The sequence below is a fragment of the Anopheles moucheti genome, chromosome 2, assembly GCF_943734755.1.
Source record: "Anopheles moucheti chromosome 2, idAnoMoucSN_F20_07, whole genome shotgun sequence".
Classification (NCBI taxonomy): Eukaryota; Metazoa; Arthropoda; class Insecta; order Diptera; family Culicidae; genus Anopheles; species Anopheles moucheti.
In genome coordinates this window covers 47790795-47809603 of record NC_069140.1, presented here as the reverse complement: position 1 = coordinate 47809603, position 18809 = coordinate 47790795, and the positions used below count along the sequence as shown (strand labels likewise).

General features: G+C 47.4%; 4 protein-coding genes across 4 annotated transcripts; 2 read left to right on the top strand and 2 right to left on the bottom strand.

The window, feature by feature from the left end:
• The first annotated feature begins 1104 nt into the window (after positions 1 to 1104).
• Positions 1105 to 6152, top strand: LOC128307898 (uncharacterized). The gene is made up of 4 exons (XM_053045443.1): positions 1105 to 3259; positions 3334 to 3404; positions 3498 to 3626; positions 3706 to 6152. Exons 1-4 carry the CDS (start codon positions 1204 to 1206, stop codon positions 3922 to 3924), a joined length of 2475 nt encoding a protein of 824 aa, XP_052901403.1. The 5' UTR covers positions 1105 to 1203; the 3' UTR covers positions 3925 to 6152.
• Positions 6153 to 6643: 491 nt separating this feature from the next.
• On the bottom strand, positions 6644 to 10791 carry LOC128310403 (nuclear pore complex protein Nup133). The gene is made up of 5 exons (XM_053047033.1): positions 10552 to 10791; positions 9773 to 10463; positions 7851 to 9699; positions 7196 to 7737; positions 6644 to 7117 (listed from the first exon to the last, which is right to left on the bottom strand). The coding sequence occupies exons 1-5, from the start codon at positions 10689 to 10691 to the stop codon at positions 6755 to 6757; spliced, it is 3585 nt and encodes a 1194-aa protein (XP_052902993.1). The 5' UTR covers positions 10692 to 10791; the 3' UTR covers positions 6644 to 6754.
• Positions 10792 to 12050: 1259 nt separating this feature from the next.
• Positions 12051 to 16516, top strand: LOC128296897 (chorion peroxidase). Its single transcript, XM_053032419.1, has 5 exons — positions 12051 to 12211; positions 12318 to 12457; positions 12550 to 14430; positions 14500 to 14890; positions 16328 to 16516. Exons 1-4 carry the CDS (start codon positions 12051 to 12053, stop codon positions 14880 to 14882), a joined length of 2565 nt encoding a protein of 854 aa, XP_052888379.1. The 3' UTR covers positions 14883 to 14890; positions 16328 to 16516.
• Positions 16517 to 17395: 879 nt separating this feature from the next.
• Positions 17396 to 18715, bottom strand: LOC128297733 (lipase 3-like). The gene is made up of 2 exons (XM_053033423.1): positions 18011 to 18715; positions 17396 to 17935 (listed from the first exon to the last, which is right to left on the bottom strand). Exons 1-2 carry the CDS (start codon positions 18713 to 18715, stop codon positions 17396 to 17398), a joined length of 1245 nt encoding a protein of 414 aa, XP_052889383.1.
• Between the last annotated feature and the right edge of the window lie 94 nt (positions 18716 to 18809).

Sequence of the window (18809 nt, the reverse complement as noted above, 5' to 3'; positions counted from 1 at the left end):
TGCACCACACAAACAACTCGTCACGAACAGTGTCACATTCTGGCAGACGAATAAGTGGTGGGGGACGCAACAGCAAACCTGGCCAACTTGCCCACACAGCTGTGGATTCAACGTGGTTCAACCCGACACACAGCAGTACGGAAGTCGTTTTGCAGCAAGTTGTGAACGTTTCCTTTTCGCGTATGGTTTTCGTATTTCTTTGCCCGTGTCTTCGATTGAACGCTGCCTACACCAGCCAGTGTCTGACGGAAGAGATTTCCTTCTATCTTTTCACTCCTTTCTTTCTTCTGTGTGACTTTTTCTTTTGCTTCTCCACTGTCAGCTTGTTTGGTTGTGTTTGATGTTTTTATTTACGTACTGCACTGCTGGGCGCTGGAGAGGGACAATTTCGTGACATCATGTGTGATAAATTCATTAAAATGATGGTGAATTGTGAGCATTCTACATAATTAAAGTAGTTATGATGAAAGAATAAGTTTTTCAAATACTTCAACTATTCGGGAAAACTTAAATTGGGGTCGTATATGTTCTATTCTTTTCAAATATTGGCAACTTACAATGGCACAACTGCAATCGTTTGCAATGCTTTTACTTAAATAATTTTTATTTGATCTTCAAATTACATCCTTTTGCACAGAACGTATAAAATTCTGAAATACAAGTGACCAATAATTCGCATGGGGTTGTGCCGTTGTTACCGTGTTGCGTTGACAGGGTATTGTGATTATTTATTCTTAATTCTTTTTAAGATTCTATTTCGTAGATATGAGCTAATTTAACTATCAGAAAGTTTTCCTGAAATTAGAGCTGTGTCTATTCTGTTGCATAAAATTAATGTTCATCTGCAAAATAAATTGCTAGATTTGTAAGGTTTCGTCAACTAGACAACAATCGATCAACTTCCATCGTCGATTCACTGTTGTCGTTGCAAAGCAAACGAGCAAACAAACACGTCAAACGCGTACGGCGTAGAAAAAGAAAAGAATTGGAAAGATAAGCAAGAAGCAGCTGTCAAGCTCAAGTCGCAAAACGAAAATTTTTTTTTTGAAAGTGTCGTAAAGTTCTAGATAAAAATTGTTGCTTGCAAACGCATCACCAAACAAAACCGTGCTACATTAGCATTGGTACAGAAGGCATCCCCTCGGTGCGTCCGGTGACTGGTGTCTGGAGCGCCTTGCATGCAGAGAAGTTTAACACAAGGAAATGCGGATAACGCGGTACTCGCGTGCCAGTGGTAGAGGCAGCTACTATCACCGTGGTACTGTAAAATTGTATCGCCGACGCGGTGGCCCGAATGGTCAAATTCCGCGACCCTACACAAACCAAAGCCAACCACCCGCCTACACTCCGTACGGTAGCCATGGGCAGACCGTACGTCGATTACGACCTGTGTCACCGGACGAAAGATTGTTGTTGTCGCGAGAACACGACAGGAAGCTGGAGCGATCGTCGCGGGAACGGTATCGCACGGACGAATACACCCGTCGGAGCGCGAGTCACGATCGTAGTTTATCCTCCGTGCTTAGCGACATCAGTTCCGGCAGCAGTTGTTTCGGTACGGTGCGGGCAAGCGAAGCGTACGACAGTCCGGTATACGAGGATCTCACGGACGATGAGGTCCGCTCGCTGGATGAAATGACCGAATCTTCCATGAACCTGTCCGTAGCGCCACCGCCCGTAATAAAACACAAGAAACGCAAGAAGGACAAGCGCAAGAAAGAAAAGGCACGGCTACGTGAGCGCAAACGGGCGAAAAAAGATAAGCGCCGGCAGAAGGAAATCCTCGAGGAGCGTATATGTCCACCCGAGCATGAGGTGGCCCAGTCGAAGGAAATATTCGCTTCCGGGCAAAACATTCTGGTAAGCGTCAGCTTCATCGACAACGACAAGACGAAGGATCGGTCGGACAGACACTGGAAGAGCAAGCGAAAGAAGGCAAAGAAAGAAAAAACGCGCGAAAAGCTAATCGTTACCAAAGAGGAACGTGCATCCGATGTGGCAACGTCCGCCCGAACACCACACCGCGATGGTGCAAGCCCGGCGCGGGAGCTGGAACCGCCGGACGTCAAAGAGAAGTACAACGCGAAGCAACTGTTAGCGCAAACAGAGCAGGAAAAGAAGCAAGATCACCTGCAGCAGCAGCAACAACAAAATGAACAACATTCAACGGTGCACCAATCACCGGAACAGAAGATTCCTCCGGCAAAGAAAAAGAAGCTAGATCCAAGCGTTAAGCCTGTGATGGTGATTGATCTAGAACGATCGCCTAGTGGACAGGTAATATCCAGCCCGAAGGAAGTCATCGTGTTAAGTGACGAAGAGGGCAAACGGACGCTAGCGCAACGGATCGGTAAGGAGGAGATAAAACCGAACGAAACAGATCAAAGCAATCGTGGGCCCAACACGCCACCGGAACCTGCCCCAAAATCGCCAGACTCATACGATCCTTTTGAACCTACTAAATCCTCGCCCAGCACGGCTATTTCAAGGCACGATTTGGGTAGCATATCATCGCTCAGCTTTCTGGATCATCACACCCATCAGGATGATCAGAAGGAAACGAAAAATGACTTCCACCATCATGCGCTTGCTCAGCATAACCTGCCACACCACCATCACCACCATCATCACCATCTGCTTCATCATCCACACCACGGGCATGCCCACCATCATGGCCAGGAACGATTGATGGCGCCAGTCGATCAGCAGAGTGGTACCGGTGCTGCCTTCGGCAACGATGACGGTGTGCTCGATCTTCATCCAGGCTCACCGTTCGAAAAGATCAACAATCTGAACAGCAGCCCTGTGCGTACGGTCACTGCAGGCATGCCGTACCATCATCTGCATCATCCGTCGCCGATGAAAGCGATCATTAAATCGATGCCCAAGAAGCTGCTTGCCTCGGGTGGCTCTGGTCGTGATGCGCGATCGCACGGCATGGTAGGCAAATCGAGCCTAACGAATGCTACGGTTGGTGGTGGTGGTACGACCAGTGGTGGAGCGACCACAAGTGGTGGCGTTCCGTTCGAGGACGAACTGAACGATGGTGACATTTCACCCTACTCACCCCGATCGAGCGATTGCGACGAGCAGATGTTCGAACCGCCGAACCACGATGGCAACGGGGAAACGCAAACCATCGCTTTGACCGTGGACAATCTGCGCAAGGTGTTCGGTAACGATCCCAAAACGCTGTACGGCGATCTTCGGAAAAGCTATCAGCATCGATCGGTGATAGCGGTGGACGAAATGTATAAACGTAAGTAGAAGCTTCTAGGGACCATTAAAAGAAAAACTGTAACTGTGCTCTTTTATCTGTATCTTCCCATTTAGCTCATAAAATGACACTAGAAATGTTGGATGAAATACCGGACTCCGCAGTTGATATGCAGGTGAAGGAAAAGGTAAGATGATATCGCGTGAACAATGCGATACCACCGTTGTTGCCATGGTAACGGCTGCAATAACGTGACTTATCTTGCTACCTTTTTCCACAGCTTATCAAAAAGCTTCAACGACAGGAACGAATTGTGGAAGAGGTGAAACATTTCCTAAAGCCTCACTTTAACAAAAAGCGTATCGACAAAGACGAATACAAGGAAATAATGCGAAAATCCATCCCGAAGGTATGTATTTACGGAGTTTTGGTATCTGGTAGTAGTTACAGTATGATTTACATGACGTTGTGTATCGTCTCCAATACAGATATGCCACAGTCGTTCGGGAGAAATCAATCCGGCCAAGATACAGGCCCTAATTACGGCGTATGTAAAAAAAGCAATCGCCAAGCGAAAACTAATAGGCGGGGAAGGTTCCGCTTCCGGCACACCGCTGGTAAATCTGGGCAGTTACGGACTTCCACCGGAACCGACGGCAACCGCAACAACGGCAACACTGCCACCGGTGATGTTAATGAACCGTTGAAGTTAAAGTGCAACAAACAAAACGTGGTGACGTACCCCAGTGGTTCCGGATGTCGGTGAAGTTAGTGCCCCCACACATACCCACACACATGCAAACACAGTGCAGCGAAAGTAAGAAGCAAAAAAACCCCGTGAAGCAGAAGAATTTCATCAGGTCGGGAGAGAGAAAGCGAATCGTACGATCGCATGTATCGAAGAGTTTAGCAGTGTGTTACGGGAAACGGTCCGCTTGGTGTCGCAAAGGAAGTTGTGAACGGAAAGGCTATGTGAATAGAATGGCGCGATCATCGTCAGGGTTACTGCTTCACCAACTACCCCGAGGGGGCCTGTAAGTGCATATGTATTGTGCCGTTTTCGTCCGTTCGTATTCTAATGTTTCGCGCGCGTGTAACCGGGCGCGTGTTTACGTGTACAGTGTGCGTGCGAATTTTGATCCTTGCGCGCGCGCGAATGGAGGGCTATGCAGCACTATACGTAGTTACGGTTAGCACCGTAAGCGACAGTCGCGCCCTAGTGTTTCATATGTGTACATACATGTTGATTTCAATAACGAATATGATGAAGTTTGTCGTAAGTTTGTTTTGTTCTTCTATCGCGAACGATTATATGTAATGCTGTTTAGCGAATGTATCTCACACGCACGTACACATGAAGGAAGGCGTTGGGCGGTATCTGAACGGTGCATAAGTGTATCCTTAAATCCTCCTTCCCAGCTGCTTCACAAATCGTTCAGTGACGGGTGTTTTGTGTGTGTAGTACAACATATAGTATCGGGCTTACTGTGAACCGTGGATAGCAAGAAGAGCTCCGCTACGCTACCCGCGCAAAAGTACTGCAACAGGATAGCGCAAAGAAGGGTTTAGAATTGGTTTAGAGCGGGCAAAGAAGAAACGCCACGAGGAGTGAAATGTTGTACCGGAAACAACAAATGTGTGTGTGATCTGGCAAATTTGATTGTAGTTTCACGTTATGGTCCGTTTGATTCTTTTTTTTTTCGTATTCTTTTGCGTTTACCCTTTATTTGACCATCGTTTTATAGTTCAATATTGCGGTTATTAATTTGTAGGCAACGTTTCACTGCTGAGTCACTGCTGCTGGAACGAAGGTGAACCACTTCCTGGGAAGATATACAGTCAGCATGTTCGTAGAAATTAAAAAAAAATCTATCCATTTTGTCCAACTTTCAGGAACTACCAATACCTGATTACACCTCACTATGGAAGATACCTTCATGACCCTAGAAAAATGTATATTGTGTAATGTTCAATCGTGTAATAGGAAATCGTTTATTATATGGAAATTGATTGTTAAATCGCATTCGAGAAATTCTCGAAGATCTCGTTGTGACAATCACTTCAAATTAACACCAAACATTCACACGAGTTACTAATACTTGTCGAGTTCTTCTAGGTTTAAAATGAGTTGTAAAATTATAAAATCCATCTTTCTGAACGTTGAAAAGGTCACTCACTTCCTATTTAATATATGAGATAGTTTTCGTACAAAACATCCCACAACGAGCTTTCTTCGAGCTCCTGATTGTATATTTCCCCTCAAGTGTGTTCGCAGCGAGGTGCCCTCCAGAGTGTGTCGTTTGTGCAACGTTCAACAGTCGAAACTTTGCAATTCGACCTACAGGAGGATTTCCTCCCAGCGGGTCACTTAATTAATGCTGTTTATGGTTTAGTAAGTTTTTGTAGTAAAATGTCGCAAATATGTACAGTATAATGTTCGAGTTATTCGAGGGGCCGGTCCAATAGTATATGCAGTGCATGCACGACTCAACAAAATGGTTCCGCGGTCTTGATCGAAATTTCGACTAGATCGTGCCTACCGCAGCAATAACCCCCCTTATCCGATTGTGTTAGTCAATGGCACGACCGGAAATAGCAACAATCGTCACCGTGTAAAGCCCTACATAAGAGGAAGAAGGCATTGTTCGTATTGGCGAGACTGCGCGTGATAAGAGAGGAGAGAGTGGTTTATTTTATTTTAAATCGTTCATTGCAAACACATCAAGAACCTACTTTATTAAATATGTCCTTCGGTGTGATGATATTATCAAAACCCAATCCCCGGTATGTAAAACTATGTGATGACACCAACGGACATATGTACACACAGCACACCATCAACACATATTATCTAGAGCGAGGGAGAGTCTCTACCTTTGGTTGTCTATTGTGACGAACAAGCAAGAAAATAAAATGTAAATAGTTACGAAGTGATTCACACATGATTCCGACTGTATAACTTCCCGCATCAGACTGCAATGGGTTGCAAGATGGCCGAAAAGTGAAAGTGTGTTCCATATACGCTCCTCTGTTAGTAAACGCTTACGAGGCACTCGAATGCGTCATAGTACAGATAGAATTATACCTACTAAAAATACCACCCTTGATATCCACCATCTCTCTCAATATGTGTTGCCTGTTGACCTAATCTTAAGGTCAGACGCAGATTTAGTGTTTGAGATACTTTTCTAATTAACCAGCTCTGAGTACGAGCTATTTCGATTCTGGAAACCCCATGTGCAAATCCTATGTTTATTTCTTCATGCACTTAATCCTTTTTAAACTTTGTACGTTCCAACAAGAAACAAGAAATAGCATAATCTACTCTGTGAGACTACGCAACTAGTTATGAGCATTGATAAACGATTGGTATATGACGATATTCTTCCAAAACAAGTGTTACACCGACTGGACTATATTAATACATTAAACTGAAATGAACACACTTTATTAAGATGCTTGTTGCAGCATACGTATCATCATCATATCAATTGAAAACTTAAGACAAATATTCACCGAGAGGGTCGCCAAAACCTCTCACTTTTTCCTGTACGATTCACTGATGTGCTCGTAACCAAGCTTCATGAGATACTGGAACGATTTGCTTTGCGTTAGGTCACCGAGCTCCGGTGCATTCAGAAAGCTTTCCAACGGCGGCAAGAAGTTTTCCAAATCTCCCGCATCCGAGATGTAACATAGATCGATCAGCCGGAAAAACAGCATATTCTGCATACTGTCCAGTGGGGCATTTTTGTTGTACTCTTCCCACGTATCACGCTGTATGGCCGCACACCAAATCCGATGACGTATCTCGATCGGTTCTTCAACGAACGGCAGCAACGAGAGGGCGTAGTGGAATTCCTTTTCACTCGATTGACCATACTCATCGGCAATGTAGAGCTGTTTGGGTAGGACACGAAAATACAAGCATTAGTGTACGGGTTAACAGTTAAATTTAAAAAGTTGGCCTCTCCTTACATCAACCATCTCCTCCGGCGTTAGCACCTTCACGTGCTTCGTGTCATAACCAAACATGTCCAGGATTTCGGTTGGAATGTTTTCCTGAATCTCGATCAGCTCCAGCTCAGCATTGATCGCATCGATCTGTGCCTGGAATGTGTCTCCTTCCGCCGCCAACAGACACAGCTTGGCCAGACAAAGTATGGCCCGTTTTCTTGCCAGCAGCTCTTTCTCACGCTGGGCCAGCGAGAGAAGCACTTCGGCTGCCTGGGCAAGCTCACCATTGAACAGCAGCTGTATCCAGGCCATCGACGGATGGTCGACCAGAAAGCGAGCCAACGCGGACTGGTTGTTTTTGAAGCGGTGCAATATATCTCCCTGCTTGTTCTGGTTCATGTGCCAGCTGATGGCAAATTGCGAAAAGTCGTGCTCTTTGTACCGCTCGATGTACTCATCCAATCGTTCCTGGTTGTTGGTTTTGTCGCAAATTTCCACCAATGTTTGGAAGTCCAAATACTTTTCCGCCAATTTGGCCGCCATCTCGTACTGTTCCGCTTCCACTGTTGATAAATAGTGAAAAGGATTGTTTATTTTTTGTAACATAAAATATAAAAAACTTTAAACATTACTTTGGATTGATTGAACAACGTTTGCTTAAAGCTATATCTCTTACCTAAAGGATAAATCAGATCGATCCGCTGTGATTCGTACTGTTGCAATAGAACGGCATACTTTTCCTCGTCGTAAACACTTTCCAAATAAGTCTTTCGACCATCCAACACGTAATCGATCAATTCCGTCATATGCTTGAAATGTTTCATACGGAACTCCGGTTCCGCCGTTCCCTTCACGCCATGGCGAAGTGTACTGCTGATCAACTGCAGTAGTACATCCCTCAGTCCACCCTTTCCTGACATTGCAGTCCACGGAATCTGCTCGTAACGATTCCGTAATTCTTCGCGAACTGTAAACGTGCTTGCTTTCGATTCCCGGTATTTTAACACTTCCTGCAGTACCGTTAGTACGATCGTGTTTACCTCCACCAGAGCCGTCTGGATTTGAATCGATGAAAGTTCCTGCTGTACGTACGCGTCTACCAGCTCGCTGAGCACCTTAAACAATTCCTCTACCCGATGTGTTTGTGCGTAAAACAGATCTTGTGGCGTTAAGTTAGGGAACGGCACGGTGCGGTTCGATTGTTGCAGCACCAGATTAATTGCTTCGTCAATGATGCGGGAATGACTGTTGTGCAAACATTTGATACCAATCGTTGCCACAATCTTCTCACCAATGTCCGACAGACACAGTGACGTGGGACGAGCATCTCCTGACTCCACAGCCGACGAGCTTCTGACCGCGTTTAAGCGATCCCACAGGTTTCTGCTACGCAAAAACTCGACAAACTGCGTGTAAGCAACGTTTTTCTCCCGAAGCTGCTGAATGATTTGCATTGAGGTGGAAGAGCCAAGCGCGTGCTTGTTGGTGACTTCCCAGCGAGGATCGGCCGCCGGTGTATCCTGGGCAAGATCAATGGCAATTTTAAGCACTGTCCGATCAAGCTCACCATCGACTTGGTCGCGCTGGCTGACTGATTCGAGCAGCGTGGCTATGATTTCATCCGCCGCCACCGTATTGCGCTTGATGTGGTAGATAAAGGCCGCCTTCAGTTGTTGTACCGGATCCGGCTCGTACCTTTCTGCGGTGCTTGCAATTTCTTCCGGATCCAACTCGTACAGAATCAAATTGCCCGCATTAGTGGTGGCCGGTGCAAAGATCGACTGCTGCATAAACACCGTTGCGTCCATGGTGGAACCGTTTGGGTTGAACATATCCGACGAAATGGACGAATTGAACATATCGCTCGGATCGAAATCGGATGGCGTTACGATCACCATGCCGTTGAGGCGGGAGAAAAAGAGCGGCGTGTTTTGGAAACAGTTCCCCATCAGGATCATATCTTCGCGTGCGTGAAATTCTAACTTTTCCACCTCTTCTCCAGCAGTGGGACTACTGCTAGGCTCACTGGCGGCACTCGTTTCTGCTAGTGCTACCGGAAAGATGTAACGATCGTTGTAAACGTATGCAAAGCTACGGTTAGCAATGAATCGAAAATCGATCAGTTCCGCTAATCGTTCCGCACTGTAGAAACCTTTGTACCGCATAATGGTGCTTTCCTTGATCGTAAACGTGTTATCGGGATTGAAGATTACCGTCATTAGCGCATAGTACATCTGTGGCGAACGTTGCTCGTTAACGGCTGCAGCCAGAATGATTACGCCCCGATCGGTCGCCTGCATGTCCAGCGCCCATAGCTCAACTTCCGAGACATCCCGAGTGTTCCACAGCTTTTGATGGAAAAAGTCACGCATCTTTTTCATGATGTCTGCATCCTCGCTAAGGAATCGTTCGTTACCATTCACCGGTTGGACGGCCCAACGTTGGATCCACCGATCGGCCAACACGGTTATATGCCACTCGTTGGGATTTTGTGAGATTTTTTCGCAACTAATTTTCACAAGTTTCTACAGAGAAGGTAAGAAAAATCATAAATTATAGAGGAAAAAGCAAACGAAAACGTGCTTACGAGATGCTTACATTTTCGCGCTCCTGACTGTTATGCATCCCGATAATAATCGATGCGAAACGCTTCCCAATGCCGCCAAAAAATCCGGACGGTGGTTTTATAAGCCGTGGAACGATGATGTAGCGTCCATTTTGCAGGTGCACATTCAGTCGCATCAAGCTGCACGTGGTAGTCGCAAGCACAAACTCTTGTCCACCGAGTCCGATCAGTTGCTCGAATTCCTGTCCTTCAAGAATGTTGTACTCGTCGATGGAGGACCCATCGTGGGCAATTGATTGCCAGTAGCGCACATCCCCTGCTGGTGAAACGGCCAAACAGGAAGCCATCTGATGTCCTTCGTTAACAAATACCGTTACCAGTGATGCCTTGTGGCCGATATCACAATGCGGCAGGGTTAACTGACGGCACTGGCCAGCGTAAGGGCGCCGGGGAGTTGCGAACGGTTCCGCACCAAATCCTGCGACGGGTTTTTGGTTCGGATTATCACGATACTGCCACACAAACAGGCGGCGTCCTTGCACCAACCATGCCCAACCATTTTGACTATAGTTTACCGTCACGTTGATGTTTCGTTCGTTGAACGTAAGCACCTCGGTTACCTGCACCGGAAGCGAAAAGCCGTACGATTCCAGTATGTTGTACTCGGATTTGGCAACCACGCGCAAGGTGGACACATTGGAACGGGATGATAAACTGAACCGGCTGGATCAAGATGAGGGAATGCAAATGGGGAAAAAGCGTTAGCGAGCGACATTGATTTTCCATTTAAAACAAAACCACAACACCATACCCGGATCCTTGACGTGCAAATGTGCTACTATTCGTTGACCGAGCACCACCGGAGAACAGTGAACCGCCCAGTGACTGACGCGACCGCGACATTGTACTGTTTTTTATTGAACCGGGACCAAATGAAAAGCGGCGATCCATGACACAATAGAAATGGTTAAAATTTCGTTTGTTTACGCACTACACGTACTCTCTTGCACAATTCTACAAACAAAACGTTTTACGGCTTGTGGCTATCCTCGCGCTTCTTTTCTTGTTCAATTATTGTCAACATACAGTTTGACAACGGGCCGGTATGCAGGGAGTGTTTACAACGGCGTGCTGCGTACTTCAAATCGTGAAGCTACAGTCACGCACAAAATTTGGCGTTTGCCGCATGAAATGTGTAGGTTTGTGAACTTGTGCTCATGAAATGATAAATTCTTCTACATTTCATTGAATTGCAGTAAAAGATATTGAAATCATCTTCAATTTCCTTTATGATGTAACACATAAAAAGCATCGAAAGTTGCAACATGGCGCGAACTCTTTTATGGCTGCGATCGTCCCGTGCGTACAGAACGCAGCCTAAACACGTGTCAAGTTCAAACACAAATCCGGTAAATGCCCATTTTTTTTCAAATACAAACATTGTTTCTACGTGAGATTCGGTACGTAGCAACGGGGTAGCAGAAAATTCGTCTAAATTACCTTCACCTGTTCTATTGTGAACCGTTTGACGGGTTGTTTCGATCCCGGCTGTGGAAACCTTGCAAGTGTGGTACCAGAGAACCATTTCCAACACATCTACGAATTCATCATTTAAAAGCATCCCAAAAATCGTATCGTATCCGTCCTTATTACCGAAATGAATGTAACATTGAGACGAGGTTAATCTTACTTCCAAAAAATAGCATTTGACGGTCAATGATTGACGTCCAGTCCTTACTTTCGGTTCCCCGGGACTCTTCTGGCTCGCTTTCTTAGAAGTTATGTTATGTGCTTCCGTTCCTTACGGTTCGGCTGTGGCAGAGTGCAAGCTCACCAACGAGAAACCTTAGTAAGGTGTAGAGTGTTAGTCATTGGCCGCGGGAACGTCGAAATAAGAAAGAGTGTGCTTCATTCGGCACAACGTATGGTCACGTCACACCAAATGAGCAGGCGAGTACGAACCGAAGGTACGGTGTTTGCACCGGTTGGAATGCATTGTATCAAATGACACGATGGTTGTGGCTTCTGGTACAAACGGCGGTGTGGCCAAAGACCGGTTTATTAGATGTAATGGTGACAGTTCAATTAGTCAGTGCGCGATCGTGGTCGATGTAGGAGCCCTCCGTGAAATAGTCGTTGGATTCCGTTTCCAAAAATTTGATAGTTTCAGTCTCCTGCAATACCGGACAGTATCCACCGTGGCAAGTGTCGCGTTAGAAACGTTGTTAGCTTAAGTAATCTCACCTCGCGTAACTAACGACATCGTACTAATAGTGTTCTTAATTCGTCTCAATCTTCACGGCAGGTTCGATGGTCATGGTTGACGAACGAACGCCCCTAACGTCGGATCTTTCCAGCCCACTGCCGCTGGCGTCAGGTCCCTCCGGAAATGTGCATCACCTGAAGTCACACGAAAGTGTTCGGGAGCGCCAAGTGCGAACATTCCAGTGCTGGATATGTTCGGCCATAATGTAAGCAAGTGGGGGGCAGTTGGTAGAATTTGATTGCGAATGCTTGTAACAAATAATTGCTTTTCTTAATTTCTTTGCGGAACTGCGTAACATTCACATACCCCAGGGGAGCGTTTGCGTTGGCGATCGTGATCAGCATTAGTTACATCATATTCGGTGATGCGACGAAGCCGGCTCTCGATGGTGCCAATACAACGGCGGCGGATTTCCCTGAGCTGCTAAATCTCATTAGTTTCCCCTTGGTCGGTAAGTAGTGACGAACGGCAGGTTCCCCTGAAGTTTACGAATGTAGACATAAAGTGTTACCTTACCGGTTTGGGCGACATTCGTGTTTCCAGATGAACCTTCACCCCAGTGGAACGGGGCAGAAGTTAGTGAGGATGCTAAAACCGCCGCCATAGCGGAAGGCGAGAAGGCACTCGGTGATAAGGAGCTGCTGGAGGAGACCCTTTCTTCACCCCCGATTAATTCGGCCACCTTCCGGCATCAGAAGTCGGTTGGCGCAACGGTTGCCGCACGGCTGGCGGCCAAGGTTGGTTTTGTGGAGGATCGTGCAACGAAGGCGCTGGTGCGACATCTTGACATCCGTCACCGAGGATCGATCGGACGTGGACCGGCGATGAATCTGCCACGATCACACAACAATCCGGGATGTGATTTTAACGCACGATACAGAACCCCCAATGGAACTTGCAACAATAAGGACCATCCGCACGAGTATGGTGTGGCGATGGTACCGTTCCGTCGGCAACTTAATCCGGACTATGGGGATGGTATATCAGCACCACGTACCTCCATCACCGGCACAGAGCTCCCGAGTGCCCGGCAAATTTCGCTCGAGATTCATCGCCCTTCGTACCACAGTGATCCAAACTTCAGTGTGATGCTGGCCGTCTGGGGACAGTTTCTCGACCATGACATAACCTCAACCGCACTGAACCAGGGCGTCGATGGGAAGCCTATAGAGTGCTGTGATCCGGGCCAGCCTCAACATCCGGAATGTTTCCCCGTTCCATTGGGACCGGGCGATCCGTACTACGAGCAGTACAACGTAACGTGCATGAACTTTGTCCGCTCCGTACCAGCACCGACCGGACATTTTGGACCTCGGCAGCAGTTGAATCAAGCGACCGCCTTCATCGACGGTTCGGTTGTGTATGGTTCGGATGGGGAACGAATGCAAGCGTTGCGTGCAAGTGAGGGTGGCCGGTTGCGTATGCTACGCACGCCGGATGGTCGAGAATTGCTGCCGGTATCCACCGACCCGCTGGATGGATGCAATGAAGAGGAGATGAATGCTGCCGGTAAATACTGTTTCGAATCCGGTGATGCACGTGCGAACGAGAACCTTCATCTTACCTCGATGCATCTGATCTGGGCAAGACACCATAACAACCTTGCCGATGGTTTAGCTCGTGTGAACCCGCACTGGGACGATGAGCGTGTGTTTCAGGAGGCACGACGTATTCTTGCCGCCCAGATGCAACATATTACGTACGCGGAGTTTGTGCCGATTATTGTCGGCAACGAAACAGCCTCCCGGATGGGTCTGCTGCCGGAATCTGACGGTCGCGATGATACTTACAACATTTCAGTCGATGCCTCGATCGCTAATGTGTTTGCTGGTGCGGCATTTCGGTTTGCCCACACGCTGCTTCCAGGGCTGATGAAGAAAACGCGCAATCCGACCGCGACCAGCTCCGGTATCGAACTGCACCGGATGCTGTTCAATCCGTACTCACTGTACGCGCAGGACGGGTTGGACAATGCGCTCGGCGGTGCTATCAGTACGGCACTGGCCAAGTACGACCAATACTTCTCTACCGAGCTGACCGAGAAGCTGTTCGAGAAGGCGGACGAACATCTGCTCCACAACCAACCCTGCGGATTAGATCTGGTGTCGCTTAACATTCAGCGCGGTCGGGATCATGGACTGCCGGCCTATCCACACTGGCGTAAGCACTGTCATCTTACATCGGCGGACAGTTGGAGTGAACTGGAGCAAATCATTGATCCGGAATCTTTCAAGCAGATGAAAATGATCTTCCAGGAGCCGGGTAACATCGACGTTTACTCCGGTGCGTTAGGTGAACCACCGGTTAAGGGCGGTATCGTGGGACCGTTGCTGACTTGCCTGATCGCTGACCAGTTTCTGCGGCTAAAGCAGGGCGATTCGTTCTGGTACGAGCGACGCCGGGGACCGCAACGATTTACCGAAGGTACAGTATACGACAAGAAAAAAAAAACACTCCGTGTATGTTGTTAATCATTCTATATCCAAACCTTAGGGCAACTTCAGCAAATTTACAACACGAAGCTGTCGAGCATTATTTGCCGCAACTCGGATAACATTGAGCAATCGCCTGTTTACCTCATGAAGCGAACCAACCCACAAACGAATCCCGAAACCGACTGCAAGCAGTTGGACACGTTTGAGTTTGAGCTGTTCCGGGAAGATAAGGAACACAACCGTGCCGCCAAAATTGCGACCGATCGGATGAAGGTGCTTGTGCTGGAACCGAAGCCAACCGGAACTACAAGCAATCCACGTGTCACTATGGAAACGGATATGGGGGAGAGAGAAAAGGGCACGGAGGAATCTACTACTAACACGATGATGACGACGACTGAATCTGCTCCAACGACGACAACGATGGTTTCTGGAGCATAATTTTAAGGGTAAGAGACAAAAAATATAAGGTTTTTTTTATCATTCATTATTAAAGTTAGATGAAGAATTGAACCCAAATCGGATCGCGCTGTAGTGTGAAGGGTTTTCAACTGCTCTATTTAATGGGGCTGCATTACGGTCACTAATTTTGATTAATGTGTTGTTACAATTCTCATCCAATGTTGCTCTCTTCTGAATTTTGTTACAATCATTACTTACCAACCTCAATATTCGTCCAAACATCTAGCGCTATGTTTCTCACTGTATATGTTTCATCGGTGGAGTATGTACGTAGTGCTGGAAACTTCGGACAAAGTTCAGTTGTTACATCGGGGTTTGCTGTAGGGCGGGTAAGAAAGGGAGTGAGTAATTAAAAGGACTGCCAACGCACACGCGCCTGAACCATTTTCCCTCTGGTGGTATCTATCTCTGTCTAACACTCGCTCTATCGATTACCTTTTCACTCCGTCTAATGAATCGCTGATAGTAGAATCGAGCGGCATTTTCCCCAGGAAAACAGAACCGAACTCGGAACGCACCGGTAGTGGCGGTGTCATTGGGGAAGAACAATTCACTCCTCACCCGTTCATATCCACACCCTCTCCCTCCCAAGGTGGCCCCTACTTGGGTGAAACCTTTTGTACATAGCCTGGGCACGTTTTCACCCTGTATTGCCTCTAATCGGTTCCATCCATCCAAACCACGCTGGCGCATCCGGGGTAGGGTTTTTGGCGGGTATGGTTTGAAATGGTAGTTTTTCCTTTCTGTTTGGATCCGTCCCGGTGCTGCAACCTGCCGGTGCGTTCTGTGCGCCTGGTAGAATGGACGCTTAATGAGTGAAATGTATAAGGGCCACCGGGTGCCAGCACATAGCCAAGCAACAAAACGTCGCGCAAACCGACAAAGATAAATGGTGCGTTGGGTAGGGGATGGCTGATGATGTGCGAATGGGTGGGAGAGTAAATGGAGTTTAGGGAGTTGGTTCGATGAGAAGTACGTCTGCGTCGGATTTTTTGGTCTACGGACTTAGTGCGTGATGAGTGTGTGGGGGAGCAACGCGGTATAGGAGGGAGTATTGTTTTAGCAGCATGGTTTGTACGGTGTGGTGTGGCAGGCGACATTAATTAGTGCTTGAATGAATCGGTTTGTGAGAGGGGAAGCCGATTATCATGGTGATATGGCACACAAAAGGACAGCAACAATGAAGAGAGACACGAATACTAATTATTATGTGTGTGTATTTTTTCAAACATTTCAACTTTAGGTCCTATTCGAATTAAGTTTTCATTGTTCAAGTAAATACTTGACTTTTTTATTAGATTTTTTTTTGTAGTTCAATTTCAATTCAAAGTTTTTTTTAAACAGTTTTTCCACACATCCTTATTATGTCCTTTGAGTTGAAAAATAATAGATTGTTTTTATATATTCCATTTTCTTCTTGATAGATCCAGCAATTACTTAAAAATCGAAGGAAAGTTCCATCGCAATGAAGAAACCAATGGAAGCGCTATTCTGGAGGTATTTACAGCAGTTGCATGTTCTTTTCATGTGGATCCCTGTTCTTTTAGACTCGTAGTGCAATAAGAAACATCACAAACAATACAATTCTGATAGTTTTTTTTCAAATAAAACAAAAAAAGAAATGGAATACAGGAAAATGCACAACCGTGTAATAACGAAGTTCAATAGAATCGGTGAGAAATTAACGCGCATGTGAAGAAACATTCTGTTCATCACTGTATTTTCGTATCGTTGGCAACGCCTCTCCCGGGGGATAGGTTCCCTAACCAGCTCCAAATAACAATTAGCAAATTGTCGTTTTTTTAATTAGTCAGCATCTCAGCAGCAAGTGTATCCTTGAGGTGTGGCAGTCTCTTGGTTGTTATCGCAACGAACGGCAGTGTGTTAGTGCGTTACTCATTAAGTCGAATTTCTAACAGGAGATCATGTCCCTCAGGAGTCTGACCGAGTCTGCCAAGCGGGACGCGTTTGTGTGTGAGTATCGTGGTGGATATAAAGAGGCATCCCCACGCCATTTGTCTAGTTGGAACGGAGGAAGACATAGCGGACAAACATCTTAGTTGTTTCGCTCTGTTATGGGGAAAGCTTAAGGTTTCTGATTAGTCCGGCTATGCTGTCGTGATGTAACATAGCAGACACCGAAAAAAGGGGGAAGATTCATTATATACACCACGCCGGTTGCAGCCAGTTCGCTTGCTGAGATGATCCTTTCCCGTCACGTACAGACACAGTGGTATATAAGCGTTGTGTTGTCGTCTTCTTGTTATTTCATTTACTCCCCTGCTTAGGACCGGGCATCCAAGTTGGGGAGAGTATTAATTAAGACCAGTCTTGCTTTCTTCCCGAAGCCAACCACATGTAGCATAGGCGACGAAACGCGATGAACTAAAAACGGTCTACAGCAGGCCAGTCTGGTCTGGTGCCTTATCGTACGATTGTTTTATTTTATCTGAGCATTTACTTCGGTTATACACGTTCTTTTTTGCTTTTGTCTAGTTGTATCGATCCATGAAGCTGATGACGCGTTGATAAAGTAGCGAATCGGCATCGATGCCCCAGGTAAAGTCCAAATGGTTCCAGTTCGGATCGGACACGCGGAACAGTCCGATCGGGTTCCGGATGCTGGAGTGCAGTTGGCGTACGTCCGACACGGCCGCCAGCCAATCGTTATCACCGTAGTGTAGCGCGACCGGAGCGGTAACTCGGTCCAGCGGATAGTCTGGTGGTCGGATCGAACCGTACCGGATCAGGTTCAGCGTGAGGCCGAAATCAAACTGCCGGAAGCGGCCCGAATTGTAACCCTGGGCGTAATGGACCAACTGGTTGACCGAGGCACCGGCAGGCGTGTTGGCCAGAATGGTCGGCAGCAGGGTGCGGTTGAGTTGGGGCGAGTTGAAACCACCGATCAGGAAGAGCACGTTGGCGCACACCTCCTGGAACAGAGCCTCGTCACGGCAGAGCATTTGTCCACCGAGTGTCATCATGTCGCTGCTCGGCAGGAACTCGTTCACGCCCAGCATACGCATTAGCCACTGAAGAAAGGTAAGAGAAATCAAATAACTCATCCGAACGATGACTGTTGTCGAAAGGAGTTTTCGAACACTTACATCAATCTGGTCGACGAAGGGTGCGAACGCACGGACAAACGGCGAACGAAGGTTGCTCATGAACGCCACTGGAGCCAACGCGTGCATCGAACGGATGCGTTGATTGTACTCCGGACGCAGCGACGTCATGATGAAGAACGAGGTCGTACCCTGCGAATGTCCGGCATACTGCAGCGAAGTCTGTCCGGTGTGCTGCAGCGCGTAATCAATCATGGCAGGCAGATCGAAGAAACCGATCTCATGCCAGCTAAAGTCCCAGAAGTCCGTATTGCGTGCATCCGGATCGTGGAAGATGTGGCGGCGAGAGTTGGTATTGCCACGGGCATTACCCAACCACACATCGTACCCGGCATCGACCAGCATGTAGGCGAGGGCTTTACCGGGACCCAAAATGACCCAGTCGGCAGAGGAGCAGAGCAGTCCGTGCTGGACGAACGCAACGTGTTTGCCCTCGCGTGGTGGATTTCCCGGACCACCGGGAATGCGGAACATCGTCAGGACGTAACCGTCGGCCGTCGTTACCTGATGTTCCTCGACCAAGTACCCATCGCTGGTGATGATTTCGGCCGTTAGTGGGGCAATGTCGGTGGGTTGTGGACCATCCCCAGCACGGTACGCCAACACGTCACGGATTGTAGAGGCTTGCGCTAATGCGACCACACTGGCCAGGGCCAGCAGGACCCAGCAGCTGTTGCTTAGTACCATGCTCGTCCAATGGTTCTGTACTGACTGTGCTTGACGCCAGCAGGCTAATCCTGCTTTATAGAACACCGCTGCCAGGTGGGCTGACGTCGCGCGA